A 15,728-nucleotide genomic window follows, 5' to 3' on the forward strand; every position below is an offset into this window, starting at 1 on the left:
GATCCATGTGTCCTGGTTGCTAACACAGTATTGTTTAGTTTTTTACCCCTCATTTTTATATATTTATATTTTGTCATTTAGCAGACGCTCTTATCCGGAGCGACTTACAGTAAGTACGGAGACATTCCCCCCGAGGCAAGTAGGGTGAAGTGCCTTGCCCAAGGACACAACGTCATTTGGCACAGCCAGGAATAGAACCGGCAACCTTCTGATTAATAGCCCGACTCACTAACCGCTCAGCCATCTGAATCCCGCTCATCCCTGAACCCCTTATATTAATCTTCTTCCCCTTTTGTGTTCTTTTATTTTCTCCGCTCACCCTCCCCTCTCACCCTCCCCTCTCCCCTCCCCTCTCCTCTCCTGCTACCTCCTCCTCTCCTCCTCCCCTCCCTCTCCTCCTCCCCTCCTCCTCCTCCCCTCCTCCTCCTCCCATCCCCTCCTCCTCTCCCCCTCCTCCCCTCCCCTTCCTCCCCTCCCCCCCCTCCCCTCCTCCTCCTCCTCCCATCCCTCTCCTCCTCTCCTCCTCCCCTCCCCCTCTTCTCCCCTCCCTCTCCTCCTCTCCTCCTCCCCTCCCCCTCTTCTCCCCTCCCTCTCCTCCTCCCCTCCCCTCCCCCTCTTCTCCCCTTCCTCTCCTCCTTCTCCTCACCTCCTCCCTTCCCCTCCCCTCCCTCTCCTCCTCCCCTCCCCCTCTTCTCCCCTCCCTCTCCTCCTCCCCTCCCCTCCCCCTCTTCTCCCCTTCCTCTCCTCCTTCTCCTCACCTCCTCCCTTCCCCTCCCCTCCCTCCCTCTCCTCCTCCCCTCCTTCTCCTCTCCTCCTCCCCTCCACAGTGTTTAAGAACCCTGTCTGCAGAGTGTACAGGTTCCAGACTGTGGACAGCAGGTGGATGCTGGTGAGGGAGCAAATGGAGGAGTGCACTCTGTCCTTCAGCATCCCCAAGCAGCTTCTCTCTCTCTGCATCCAGGAGGACACGAGGAGGTGAGCTAACGCTAATCTGACCCTCACTCACACATGCTAACGCTAACCTGACCTCACTCACACATGCTAACCTGACCCTCACACAAACATGCTAACGCTAACCTGACCTCACTCACACATACTAACCTGACCCTCACTCACACATGCTAACGCTAACCTGACCCTCACTCACACACACACATGCTAATGCTAACCTGACCTCACTCACACACACACATGCTAACGCTAACCTGACCCTCACTCACACACACACATGCTAACACTAACCTGACCCTCACTCACACACACACATGCTAACGCTAACCTGACCCTCATTCACACACACACATGCTAACGCTAACCTGACCCTCACTCACACACACACATGCTAACGCTAACCTGACCCTCACTCACACACACGCTAACGCTAAAAAGCTAACGCTATTTTCTCCCCAAAAATTTTTTTACATTTGTGAATCGCTAGAAGACTGAATTGCGATTCAAATGTGAATACATTTTTTTCCCCACCCCTACTATTTTCCTATAACACAAGTTGTACTTGTTGTGAATTATATTATTATTGCTTGCTTTTTCTACAGGTAAACTCTTGCACTTTTTGAGGTTCATGTTGTTTAATTTGTAACTTGTTTAACTGCATGCTCTTATGGTTCTTCCCATTGGCACTTATTTGCTTTTCACAATGTATGCTTCATGTTTTGGCTTCCCGCAATGTTTGGGGCTATCTCGTTGTTATGATCAGTGACGTATGCTCTTTTGTAATGCTCTCTCTTGGAAGTCGCTTTGGATAAAAGCGTTTGCTAAACGAATACATGTAAATGAAGTTGAAGTAGCCAGACTCAATCCCACACACACTTCAAGTGTGTACAGGCACGTGTGTGTGTGTGTGTGTGAATACATGTGTTTGTGAATACGCGTGTGTGTAAGGACAGAGCCCGTCTACAGACAGCCTGTTCACTCCTTGTTCACTCCCTATTAAGCCCCATTGTAAAAAGCCAGAAGTTTCCAGAGAGTTGTAGTTCTCCCCTGATTAGACATTCTCTGGTAAGGGTCTGTGTGGATGTGATCAGTATCACAGGTACCCAGAAATCTCTGGGTCATTAGTCTGGAACATTCTCAGACCTCAGTTTCCACAAGTCTCCACTCTCTCCTCAGAAGCACATGTCCATTATCAGGTGATATATGGACACCTACTAAGTAGTTCCAGTAAAACTGTTTGGTCACCGTTCTAAATGATTGCGCTAGCTACATAGTAAGGGCCTGTACACAGTGTCTGAAATAAGTAACCATAACAACAGGGACGCAGTCAAAGCCTCCATTTATGAAAATGTTACTTTTCGGAATTTACTGTGTCAGTGTCACGCTCGTCTCACAATCTATTTGCTATTCACCTCGCTAGTCAATCTACTTCTGACAGGCAGCGGCCAATAGGACAGTAGCCGCTACTCTACACATGGCCCGATTATTTTATTTGTAAAAATCTTTATTTGATTTGGGGACAATGACATGGCTGGATAGCTGGCTAGTCTTGTTGTTAAACATACTGTCAAATTCTAATTACTGTTTGGAGAATATGTAAATTTTGATGCGATCATCTCACATCCATTTGCTATTCAACTCGCTCCACAGGGTTAGTCTGTCCTGGACAGGTCCAGCCCTCCTTCATCTTCTCCAGTCTGCTCTCTCTCTCTCTCTCTCCCCTCCCTGTGTGTCTGTGTAGGTCTTCTATCAATCAAGGCGTAGCTAATGCTATCATGACCTTCTTCACCCCCCCAGGAGGATAGATAGGGAGCTCTATTCAGCCGTACGTTACTATCACTAATCACTTAACGTCCGTCTGGCAGAATAATAGGTGTGTGTGTGTGATGCTATAATACTGGTGTTTTAGTGGGTGTGGATTACTGGGAATCGCTGCAATCTGCTGAAGAGCATCTGATAGGCACAGCAGAGCAGGAAATCAGACATACGGCCTTTCCTGATTAGCTGAGATGACGGCCCCTGGCCCCCCTGGTCTTGGCCCCTAGCAGACCACCCCTAACCCAGCAGACCACCCCTAACCCAGCAGACCACCTCTAACCCAGCACACCACCTCTAACCCAGCAGACCACCCCTAACCCAGCAGACCACCTCTAACCCCGCAGACCACCTCTAACCCCGCAGACCACCTCTAACCCAGCAGACCACCCCTAACCCCGCAGACCACCTCTAACCCCGCAGACCACCTCTAACCCAGCAGACCACCTCTAACCCAGCAGACCACCCCTAACCCAGCACACCACCCCTAACCCAGCACACCACCTCCAACCCAGCAGACCACCTCTAACCCAGCACACCACCTCCAACCCAGCAGACCACCTCTAACCCAGCAGACCACCTCTAAACCAGCACACCACCTCCAACCCAGCAGACCACCTCTAACCCAGCACACCACCTCCAACCCAGCACACCACCTCTAACCCAGCAGACCACCTCTAACCCAGCACACCACCTCCAACCCAGCAGACCACCTCTAACCCAGCAGACCACCTCTAAACCAGCACACCACCTCTAACCCAGCACACCACCTCTAACCCAGCACACCACCTCTAACCCAGCACACCACCTCTAACCCAGCACACCACCTCCAACCCAGCACACCACCTCTAACCCAGCAGACCACCTCTAACCCAGCACACCACCTCCAACCCAGCACACCACCTCTAACCCAGCACACCACCCCTAACCCAGCACACCACCTCCAACCCAGCAGACCACCTCTAACCCAGCACACCACCTCCAGCCCAGCAGACCACCTCTAACCCAGCACACCACCTCTAACCCAGCAGACCACCCCTAACCCAGCACACCACCTCCAACCCAGCAGACCACCTCTAACCCAGCACACCACCTCTAACCCAGCAGACCACCTCTAACCCAGCACACCACCCCTAACCCAGCACACCACCTCTAACCCAGCACACCACCTCCAACCCAGCAGACCACCCCTAACCCAGCAGACCACCTCTAACCCAGCACACCACCTCTAACCCAGCACACCACCTCTAACCCAGCAGACCACCTCTAACCTAGCAGACCACCCCTAACCCAGCACACCACCTCTAACCCAGCACACCACCTCTAACCCAGCACACCACCTCTAACCCAGCAGACCACCTCTAACCCAGCAGACCACCTCTAACCCAGCACACTACTCCTAACCCAGCAGACCACCTCTAACCCAGCAGACCACCTCTAACCCAGCAGAGTAACACTAAAGAACTGGACTAGAGCCTGCCTCACACTGAACACTTCTCTCCTTGCCTCCTCCTCTCCCTAATCCTCTCTCTTCCTCTCTCCTCCCCTCCTCCTCTCCCTATTCCTCTCTCTTCCCCTCCTCCTCTCTCCTCTCCTCCTCCTCTCCCTATTCCTCTCTCCTCTCTCTCCTCCATCTCTCTTCTCCTCTCCGCCTCCTCTACAGCAGCTCTGGTTTATGAACACATGGAGTGTTACAAATTATTGTCCACGTTAATGACCCCCCCCCTCCCCCCCCAGGAGCCAGGCCCTGAGGGACCTGGGGGATCTGTCCCCCCACTGGGACCACCTGAGGAGGGAGGTGACGGCTCGCTACGACCACATCACCCACGGTTACCAGGAGACCCTCGCTGAGCTGGACAAGATCACTGGTAGGGGTCTGCACACACGTATACACACACACACATAAGGTCCCAGGTACATGCAGGAGAGATTCATATCACAACAGAGTTCCTGGTCAAAAACTGATGATGAATTCTCCCAAGGGAGGAAGGGGGAGAGATGGAGAAGGAGGGAGAGAGGGAGGGCGAGGGAGAGAGGGCGAAGGGGGGTGGGAGGGAGGGAGGGCGAGGGAGGGCGAGGGAGAGAGGGCGAAGGGGGGTGGGAGGGAGGGAGGGCGAGGGAGGGCGAGGGAGAGAGGGCGAAGGGGGGTGGGAGGGAGGGAGGGCGAGGGTAGGTTTGAGGGTGGGGTTGGCAGCAGTGTTGCCACAGTTACTTTGAAAAAGTAACTTAGTTACGTTACAAGTTACTTGATTTTAAAAGTAACTTAGTTACTTTACAAGTTACTTGATTTTAAAAGTAACTTAGTTACTTTACAAGTTACTTGATTTTAAAAGTAACTTAGTTACGTTACAAGTTACTTGATTTTAAAAGTAACTTAGTTACTTTACAAGTTACTTGATTTTAAAAGTAACTAAGTTATATTACAAGTTACTTTATTAGTTACATTCAGCAGCTGCCGACAACACCCCCGCCGCCTCAACATAAAAATAGGTGCGTTCGACTTCATGCAGCACCGGCGTCGCCTGCAGCCGCCTGCAGCCCGGCTGACTTGAAGCAGCCAATGGCATTCTCAACTTCAAGGCTGCAGCCGGCTGTCGCCGGTGATGCATGAAGTCGAACACACCTATTGACAACCGGCTCTATAAGTTTGATTGTGTAGTGCTGCGACTCCAAATGTTTCTTCAAATTTGACGTTGTGTTTTTGTAGCTTGATAGCCCTTTGTCGCCACCAGCACAGAGTGTACAACGAACCTTGATATTTCCATCTTTAGCTGACAAATACTCAAAATAGTGATTGTATTTCCAACTCGAAAATGCGCATCTCTCTCTCTCCTGCTACATTGTTGTTTGTGTCGCTGAGTGGTAGGTCTATGTATATACACGTGACGTGACCCTCGTGCTGAAAACGTGACTTAATTGTCGCATAGGCTTAACTCCCAGAGAAGAAGAAATCAAATATATATTTTACTATTAATGACAAAATAGTAACGCACAGTGACTTGGTCAAGTAACTTTAATCTGATTACTGGTTTGGAAATAGTAACGCGTTAGATTACTCGTTACTGAAAAAAGTGGTCAGATTAGAGTATCACTGGTTGGCAGTGACCACAGCCAGAGTCACAAACTGATCTGAACTAATCTGACTAAAGCCTGAATAATTGATACAAGGTTATTGGATTTAATGGGGGGGGACGGGACACCCTCTCCCTTTTATTCTCTTTTATTTTTGTTCCCACGGCGATATGGATTCAGTTTCTGGTTGTTTTTACACTGTGACTGAGTTTCCATAGCAACAACGTTTTCTTCTGCCAGAGATGTGGGGTTTGATGAGCGAAACACACACACACACACATCATCCCTCTCCCCCCTTCCCCTGCCACACACACATCATCCCTCTCCCCCCTTCCCCTGCCACACACACATCATCCCTCTCCCCCCTTCCCCTGCCACACACACATCATCCCTCTCCCCCCTTCCCCTGCCACACACACACACATCATCCCTCTCCCCCCTTCCCCTGCCACACACACACATCATCCCTCTCCCCCCTTCCCCTGCCACACACACATCATCTCCCGTCTCAGGTTAGTGTCTCAGGTCAGTGTCTCAGGTCAGTGACTCAGTGTCTCAGGTCAGTGTCTCAGGTCAGTGGCTCAGATCAGTGACTCAGGTCAGTGACTCAGTGTCTCAGGTCAGTGTCTCAGGTCAGTGTCTCAGGTCAGTGACTCAGGTCAATGACTCAGTGTCTCAGGTCAGTGTCTCAGGTCAGTGTCTCAGGTCAGTGGCTCAGATCAGTGGCTCAGGTCAGTGTCTCAGGTCAATGACTCAGTGTCTCAGGTCAGTGTCTCAGGTCAGTGTCTCAGGTCAATGACTCAGTGTCTCAGGTCAGTGTCTCAAGTCAGTGTCTCAGGTCAATGACTCAGTGTCTCAGGTCAGTGTCTCAGGTCAGTGACTCAGTGTCTCAGGTCAGTGTCTCAGTGGCTCAGGTCAGTGACTCAGGTCAGTGTTTCAGGTCAGTCACTCAGTACAGTCCTTGATGCAGCAACAAGGGGGATGAACATCAAACAGCCAAGCTATCCCTCTCCTCTGTCCATCTCTCTATCATACCTCCATCCAAGCAACAATCCTCCCTCCTTCTCCTCTCATCCATCATCCCTCCATCCCTCGCTTCCTATCGATGTTTCCGTTCAGAATCCCTGTGTCCATGGCAACCCCTATGGTGTGTGATTGGTTTCCTCCTGATTCCCTCTCTGTCTGGAATGAAATATTTCTCGGCACCCCTTCCCCCCTCATCTCCACCTTCCACTACCTCCTCTTCATTGCCCCCCAAGACCCACTGATAAGCTAAGATGTCCCCTCTGCCTCTACCCACCTCTCAGGAGGGGAGGGAGAAGGAAATGGAAAGGAGGGGGAGGAGAGGGGTCAGGGGTGGAAGGTGGAGATGGGGGGAGGGGGGCCGACAAATATTTAATTGAAAATATTCAATAAAATATACCATATACTGCAACAGCTGTGCGCTAGACGGCGGTAGTTCACACAAGGCCGATGTTCGCCTGGGTTAGGGATTCGAACTCGTCACCTCGGGAGGGGGAGGGGGAGGGGGGGAGTAAAAGAAGTAAAGAGGTAAGAAGGTAGAGTGGGAGGGACGGTAGGAGAAAGAGTCAAGTAGAAAGAAAGGCAACAAAGTAAAGAGAGTGAGACAGGACAGGTTAAAACCTCTCTGTGTTTTCCTTTATCCATTTTTAATTAGATGAGCTGACCCGCGCGTACTTCAGATTGGCTAATAACTAACGACATTCCAGCGAGTGCTCTCCGTTCATGAATTAATCATCTCTGCCCGCCCAGCCGCCGCCCGCAGAGCGCTCGCATTGTTTGCTGCTGGGCAACATTAGAAGGCTTCATAATCCGGTTACCGCAGGGTTTGTCGGCCTTTATACGCCGTCGGTGCTTGACAACCGTATGAAACTGTCAATCATCGCTCAAACAGGAAGGCTATTTGCCAGCGCGCTCCCTTCAGGGTCGTGACTAACCTGATAGAACCACTGCCATCTTTCTTTATTACTGTTCGAACTAGAGCTCTCTGGAACTGAGAGATCGATGGGAGAGTTTTCTCGTTCTTGTGGCAGTGTAGCTGCTTTGTACACCTAGTGGAAGAACCTCAACAGTAAAAATACTTTTAAAGTACATTAGAAGTTACATTTTTTAAATCCATCTTGTATATTCTAATTTTATGTTTAGGAAAATCTATTATGCATTGCACATTGAATCTTTTTTGTTACTGAAGCTGTAACCTTAATTACTGCCAAAACATTTTAAAGCCCTATATTCTTATACTATACTAATAATTATCAATTGGAGTATTAATGGAAAAAACGAAAAAGCTATTTGAGAAAGAAGCAGACAGAAGGGTGGCATTATGCATTTGAAGGTTATACTGTCAAACTGACTGAAGAACGAAATAACAACATGAAAAAATGAAGATAGCGTGGCTCATTGGCTGGTCAATTCCCATGATGCAAGGCGGTAAATAGAGTGTTAAAATTTGCTGATAAGTTTGCCGTTTGTAGAAAATACAAATGTTTTTTTAATGTGTCTGCTTAGAATGTATTGTTTTTTTGCGTGGTAATTGTCATTGTTGTCTGGTTTACCATTATAACCATTAATTAAATGACTGTTCCGTTTAGTAAGAAGAGCTTGATTGTTTCAATAGAGTTCCTACGCAGTAATTAGCTTCGTTCAGCTAATAACTGCAGTGTATTTTGGCAAGGGCCCCTAGATTGTTGGCGTTTGAGGGGCCCCTGAACATTTAAATATTTTGGTAAATCGTAGTTAATGGACATTTATTAAGTTAACTTCTTGAAGTACTTACATTAATTGAAAGTGCCCTTGAAAGTATTCCAAAGTATACTTTGAAGTACTTTAGGAAGTATACTTCATGAACTGAAAGTGCACTGCAGGTTACTTTAAAGTATTAAAAAGTATACTTTAAAGTATTCCGTAGTAAACTTAAAACACAATATAAGTGTACTTTTAAGTGTACTAAATAAACAAAAAAGTGGGCCAATTTAGTTTACTTGGTATAAAAATGGTATATAAATAAGTACACTGCTATACCTTAAGTACCATGATAATAGTATACTTTTTATACTTAAGTATACATACAAATTAAACTTGAAGTATACTTTTTTTTGTAAGGGGTATCATGCCTGGTGCTCCACATGCATGCAGGGGTCTGGATGTGGTGCCTGTGATGCAGGGGTCTGGATGTGGTGCCTGTGATGCAGGGGTCTGGATGTGGTGCCTGTGATGCAGGGGTCTGGATGTGGTGCCTGTGATGCAGGGGTCTGGATGTGGTGCCTGTGATGCAGGGGTCTGGATGTGGTGCCTGTGATGCAGGGGTCTGGATGTGGTGCCTGTGATGCAGGGGTCTGGATGTGGTGCCTGTGATGCAGGGGTCTGGATGTGGTGCCTGTGATGCAGGGGTCTGGATGTGGTGCCTGTGATGCAGGGGTCTGGATGTGGTGCCTGTGATGCAGGGGTCTGGATGTGGTGTCTGTGATGCAGGGGGCTGGATGTGGTGTCTCTGATGCAGGGGTCTGGATGTGGTGTCTGTGATGCAGGGGTCTGGATGTGGTGCCTGTGATGCAGTGTGGGGGGTCTGAAACAGGAAGCTCTGAGCTGAAGGCCTGTAGAGTTTTCCGTTCTGTGTAACACGGTGTGTTTTCAACATGTAAATGTAACCTACGAGTGTGTGTTTACACAGGATTATGAGTGTTTTAGTTTATTTGTTTTGTTTACGTGGAGCAGTGGAAGTGTTTTTGTTTGGTCATTAGTTAAATACAGGAATGCCTTTCCACCCCACGCCTCTCTCTGTGTATTTGTTCTCTCTGTGTATCTTCTAAAACCCTTGTCTCCTCTTTAGGCACACAGCCCAGCGATTAGCCTTCCTGGAACTGTTCTTAAAAGCTTAGCCCCCATTTCAAAGGGGTTCTTTTCCATTAGCATATTAGCGATTTAAGCAATACACCGTGTGCAGTGTCAGATAGTGTTTCTGAGATTTACCATGAGCCACAAACAAAGACTTTTCTTTATCTTTGGGGGGGGGGGGGGATTTTAATTGGAAGTTTTGTACAAGGCAGGTGGTGCTAAAGGGCATCAAATCCTGTGGTTACAGGATTATGCAGAACATTAGCAGATTCTGTTTGAAAATGAGCTGACTTTTAAATGAAGGGGGAAGTTCGTACTTGATATCTGGGGATATGTATTTATCATTCTAGGAAACATATATATATAAATAACCAATATGTATTCCAGGAGATTGTGTTTGGTAATTAGATTTGGCCATTTGTCTGCATTGTGAAAATAGAAGGGGGGGGGGGCGGCGTTATTGGAAGATCATCAGACTTGGAAGTAGTTGGAAAGTGTGTTTCCTGGATCTGGGGATATTTAATCATAACAGGAAGTGAGTCTGTGTTGTTGTCAAATAGATTTTCAGTTTGTTCGAGGCGGGTCGTTTCTCATGACTTAATTGGTCTTCAAATAAACCTCAAGTCATTTTATTGGACATTTCAAAGGCAACTCTCGCACATTAAGCCAATCAGACGAAACTGGGTTTGTGGTACAGTTTTTACGCCTGTCCCAAGTCTCACATCCTCATAACAGCAAACAGAGGTCCTGGAAAACACTGTTCTGGAGAAGCGGCGCAGTTCTGCAGTCTGGACAAGGTGCTTTCTGGACAAGGTGCTGTCTGGACAAGGTGCTGTCTGGACAAGGTGCAGTCTGGACAAGGTGCTTTCTGGACAAGGGCTGTCTGGATAAGGTGCTGTCTGGACAAGGTGCTTTCTGGACAAGGTGCTGTCTGGACAAGGTGCTGTCTGGACAAGGTGCTGTCTGGACAAGGTGCAGTCTGGACAATGGCTGTCTGGACAAGGTGCTGTCTGGACAAGGTGCTGTCTGGACAAGGTGCTTTTTGGACAAGGTGCAGTCTGGACAAGGTGCTGTCTGGACAAGGGCTGTCTGGACAAGGTGCTTTCTGGACAAGGTGCTGTCTGGACAAGGTGCAGTCTGGACAAGGTGCTGTCTGGACAAGGTGCTATCTGGACAAGGTGCAGTCTGGACAAGGTGCTGTCTTGACAAGGTGCTGTCTGGACAAGTTGCTGTCTGGACAAGGGCTGTCTGGACAAGGTGTTTTCTGGACAAGGTGCTGTCTGGACAAGGTGCTGTCTGGACCAGGGCTGTCTGGACAAGGTGCTGTCTGGACAAGGTGCTGTCTGGACAAGGTGCAGTCTGGACAAGGTTCTGTCTGGACATGGTGCTTTCTGGACAAGGTTCTGTCTGGACAAGGGCTGGCAGGGTTTAGATGCTGTCTGGACAAGGGCTGGCAGGGTTTAAATGCTGTCTTTTGAAACTCAGTTACCGAGGTTGTTCCACCAAGCTGTGCTGATTCACCCTGATCTGTTCCTGTCCTCCTATAGGTCCGTCGTTCAAGCCCAGCTGTAGCAAAACTCAGAAGTACCTGGAGTTCATCCCCATCAACCTGCACACCCAGCGGATGAGAGTCACCTGCCCCCGGACGACAGGTGAGACCATGCCACACGCTAACCCTAACTACACGCTATGTACACATGTTGACACTGTAATCAAAGCAATGTACTGGGGGAGATTTGAACCTGCAACCTCTTAATCAGTAGTTATCTGCTCTAACCACTAAGCCCCTGCTTATGAAAAGGATAGTCTAGTTTCTCCCTGAACTTGCAGCCTCAGTCAGACCCAAACATTGATCCATCTTCCTCATGCTCTGAAGAGCTGACACGCTCCTCTTCCTCACCTCCGACTGAGCGCGTGCAGAAGTCACTAGCAGCTGACAGGCTTGAGTTAGCGGGAGCTGGTGTCAGGAAGACACAGAGATAACAATGCCTCTGAGGAGGCCAGGATGAAAGTTGCCTAGCGATAGCACTGCGACTGCTAACGCACACCCTTCACTTACTTGCTAGCTGTTTCCCTCCAGAGGTAGCTAATAACCTAGCCTCGGGTGACTAGCACGGCTCCTTCTCTTCCAGAGGGCGCTAGCACAGCCTAGTCTAGCGTTATTAGTGCTGTTAGTATTAGTTTCTTATAACTTACAGTCCTCCCTGACTGATGAGCAGGCGCGCTGACTCATCTCTTTCCCAGCCAGACCTGTCAGAACGTGTTACGGTAGCTTACAGCTAACTATCTAACAGCTAACTAGCTAACAGCTAACTAGCTAACAGCTAACTAGCTCCACGCAGACCCCCTCGTGGAGTGTTTCAGCTACAAACAGGCCTTGAAACAGACTCCTCGGCACTCAGGATATCTAACCTGACAAGTAGAAACAAGGAAAATCAAGTCTTCATACTTCAGTCCTGCAGACTGAGCTGAGAGAAGACTGCTAGGCTGCGAGCCACAACACACTCGTCCAGATCCAGTTACATCTTGGTTCAGTCTGGTCGGTGGGCTCTACAGTTAGAAGCGTGTGTTCCAGCGAATGTGATCATTGTTTGGTGATCTGATATAGACCTTCCTGGTTAGGAAACACTGTTCCCTATAACAGTGCTGGTTAGGAAGCACTGTTCCCTATAACAGTGCTGGTTAGGAAGCACTGTTCCCTATAACAGTGCTGGTTAGGAAGCACTGTTCCCTATAACAGTGCTGGTTAGGAAACACTGTTCCCTATAACAGTGCTGGTTAGGAAGCACTGTTCCCTGTAACAGTGCTGGTTAAGAAACACTGTTCCCTGTAACAGTGCTGGTTAGGAAACACTGTTCCCTATAACAGTGCTGGTTAGGAAGCACTGTTCCCTGTAACAGTGCTGGTTAGGAAACACTGTTCCCTATAACAGTGCTGGTTAGGAAACACTGTTCCCTGTAACAGTGCTGGTTAGGAAACACTGTTCCCTATAACAGTGCTGGTTAGGAAACACTGTTCCCTATAACAGTGCTGGTTAGGAAGCACTGTTCCCTATAACAGTGCTGGTTAGGAAACACTGTTCCCTGTAACAGTGCTGGTTAGGAAACACTGTTCCCTATAACAGTGCTGGTTAGGAAGCACTGTTCCCTGTAACAGTGCTGGTTAGGAAACACTGTTCCCTATAACAGTGCTGGTTAGGAAGCACTGTTCCCTATAACAGTGCTGGTTAGGAAGCACTGTTCCCTATAACAGTGCTGGTTAGGAAACACTGTTCCCTGTAACAGTGCTGGTTAGGAAACACTGTTCCCTATAACAGTGCTGGTTAGGAAGCACTGTTCCCTGTAACAGTGCTGGTTAGGAAACACTGTTCCCTATAACAGTGCTGGTTAGGAAACACTGTTCCCTATAACAGTGCTGGTTAGGAAGCACTGTTCCCTATAACAGTGCTGGTTAGGAAACACTGTTCCCTGTAACAGTGCTGGTTAGGAAACACTGTTCCCTATAACAGTGCTGGTTAGGAAGCACTGTTCCCTGTAACAGTGCTGGTTAGGAAACACTGTTCCCTATAACAGTGCTGGTTAGGAAGCACTGTTCCCTATAACAGTGCTGGTTAGGAAGCACTGTTCCCTATAACAGTGCTGGTTAGGAAACACTGTTCCCTGTAACAGTGCTGGTTAGGAAACACTGTTCCCTATAACAGTGCTGGTTAGGAAGCACTGTTCCCTGTAACAGTGCTGGTTAGGAAACACTGTTCCCTATAACAGTGCTGGTTAGGAAACACTGTTCCCTGTAACAGTGCTGGTTAGGAAACACTGTTCCCTATAACAGTGCTGGTTAGGAAGCACTGTTCCCTATAACAGTGCTGGTTAGGAAACACTGTTCCCTGTAACAGTGCTGGTTAGGAAACACTGTTCCCTGTAACAGTGCTGGTTAGGAAACACTGTTCCCTATAACAGTGCTGGTTAGGAAGCACTGTTCCCTATAACAGTGCTGGTTAGGAAACACTGTTCCCTATAACAGTGCTGGTTAGGAAGCACTGTTCCCTGTAACAGTGCTGGTTAGGAAACACTGTTCCCTATAACAGTGCTGGTTAGGAAACACTGTTCCCTATAACAGTGCTGGTTAGGAAGCACTGTTCCCTATAACAGTGCTGGTTAGGAAGCACTGTTCCCTATAACAGTGCTGGTTAGGAAACACTGTTCCCTATAACAGTGCTGGTTAGGAAGCACTGTTCCCTATAACAGTGCTGGTTAGGAAGCACTGTTCCCTATAACAGTGCTGGTTAGGAAGCACTGTTCCCTATAACAGTGCTGGTTAGGAAACACTGTTCCCTGTAACAGTGCTGGTTAGGAAACACTGTTCCCTGTAACAGTGCTGGTTAGGAAACACTGTTCCCTATAACAGTGCTGGTTAGGAAGCACTGTTCCCTATAACAGTGCTGGTTAGGAAACACTGTTCCCTATAACAGTGCTGGTTAGGAAGCACTGTTCCCTGTAACAGTGCTGGTTAGGAAACACTGTTCCCTATAACAGTGCTGGTTAGGAAACACTGTTCCCTATAACAGTGCTGGTTAGGAAGCACTGTTCCCTATAACAGTGCTGGTTAGGAAGCACTGTTCCCTATAACAGTGCTGGTTAGGAAACACTGTTCCCTATAACAGTGCTGGTTAGGAAGCACTGTTCCCTATAACAGTGCTGGTTAGGAAGCACTGTTCCCTATAACAGTGCTGGTTAGGAAACACTGTTCCCTATAACAGTGCTGGTTAGGAAGCACTGTTCCCTATAACAGTGCTGGTTAGGAAGCACTGTTCCCTGTAACAGTGCTGGTTAGGAAGCACTGTTCCCTGTAACAGTGCTGGTTAGGAAGCACTGTTCCCTGTAACAGTGCTGGTTAGGAAGCACTGTTCCCTGTAACAGTGCTGGTTAGGAAGCACTGTTCCCTGTAACAGTGCTGGTTAGGAAGCACTGTTCCCTGTAACAGTGCTGGTTAGGAAGCACTGTTCCCTATAACAGTGCTGGTTAGGAAGCACTGTTCCCTGTAACAGTGCTGGTTAGGAAGCACTGTTCCCTATAACAGTGCTGGTTAGGAAGCACTGTTCCCTATAACAGTGCTGGTTAGGAAGCACTGTTCCCTATAACAGTGCTGGTTAGGAAGCACTGTTCCCTATAACAGTGCTGGTTAGGAAGCACTGTTCCCTATAACAGTGCTGGTTAGGAAACACTGTTCCCTATAACAGTGCTGGTTAGGAAACACTGTTCCCTATAACAGTGCTGGTTAGGAAACACTGTTCCCTATAACAGTGCTGGTTAGGAAACACTGTTCCCTATAACAGTGCTGGTTAGGAAACACTGTTCCCTATAACAGTGCTGGTTAGGAAACACTGTTCCCTATAACAGTGCTGGTTAGGAAGCACTGTTCCCTGTAACAGTGCTGGTTAGGAAGCACTGTTCCCTATAACAGTGCTGGTTAGGAAACACTGTTCCCTATAACAGTGCTGGTTAGGAAGCACTGTTCCCTATAACAGTGCTGGTTAGGAAACACTGTTCCCTGTAACAGTGCTGGTTAGGAAGCACTGTTCCCTATAACAGTGCTGGTTAGGAAACACTGTTCCCTGTAACAGTGCTGGTTAGGAAACACTGTTCCCTATAACAGTGCTGGTTAGGAAGCACTGTTCCCTATAACAGTGCTGGTTAGGAAACACTGTTCCCTATAACAGTGCTGGTTAGGAAACACTGTTCCCTATAACAGTGCTGGTTAGGAAACACTGTTCCCTATAACAGTGCTGGTTAGGAAGCACTGTTCCCTATAACAGTGCTGGTTAGGAAACACTGTTCCCTGTAACAGTGCTGGTTGGAAACACTGTTCCCTATAACAGTGCTGGTTAGGAAACACTGTTCCCTATAACAGTGCTGGTTAGGAAACACTGTTCCCTATAACAGTGCTGGTTAGGAAGCACTGTTCCCTATAACAGTGCTGGTTAGGAAACACTGTTCCCTGTAACAGTGCTGGTTAGGAAACACTGTTCCCTGTAACAG

At 48.3% G+C, this 15,728-nt stretch overlaps 1 protein-coding gene across 1 annotated transcript; it reads left to right on the top strand.

The window, feature by feature from the left end:
• Positions 1–827: 827 nt before the first annotated feature.
• On the top strand, positions 828–11,345 carry LOC134016784 (type II inositol 3,4-bisphosphate 4-phosphatase-like; the record flags this gene model as incomplete). Its single annotated transcript, XM_062456079.1, has 3 exons — positions 828–975; positions 4,504–4,634; positions 11,241–11,345. Coding segments are annotated over 3 exons (384 nt in total), but the record flags the coding sequence as incomplete, so codon positions are not given.
• Between the last annotated feature and the right edge of the window lie 4,383 nt (positions 11,346–15,728).

This window comes from Osmerus eperlanus, unplaced genomic scaffold, assembly GCF_963692335.1.
Source record: "Osmerus eperlanus unplaced genomic scaffold, fOsmEpe2.1 SCAFFOLD_693, whole genome shotgun sequence".
NCBI lineage: Eukaryota > Metazoa > Chordata > Actinopteri > Osmeriformes > Osmeridae > Osmerus > Osmerus eperlanus.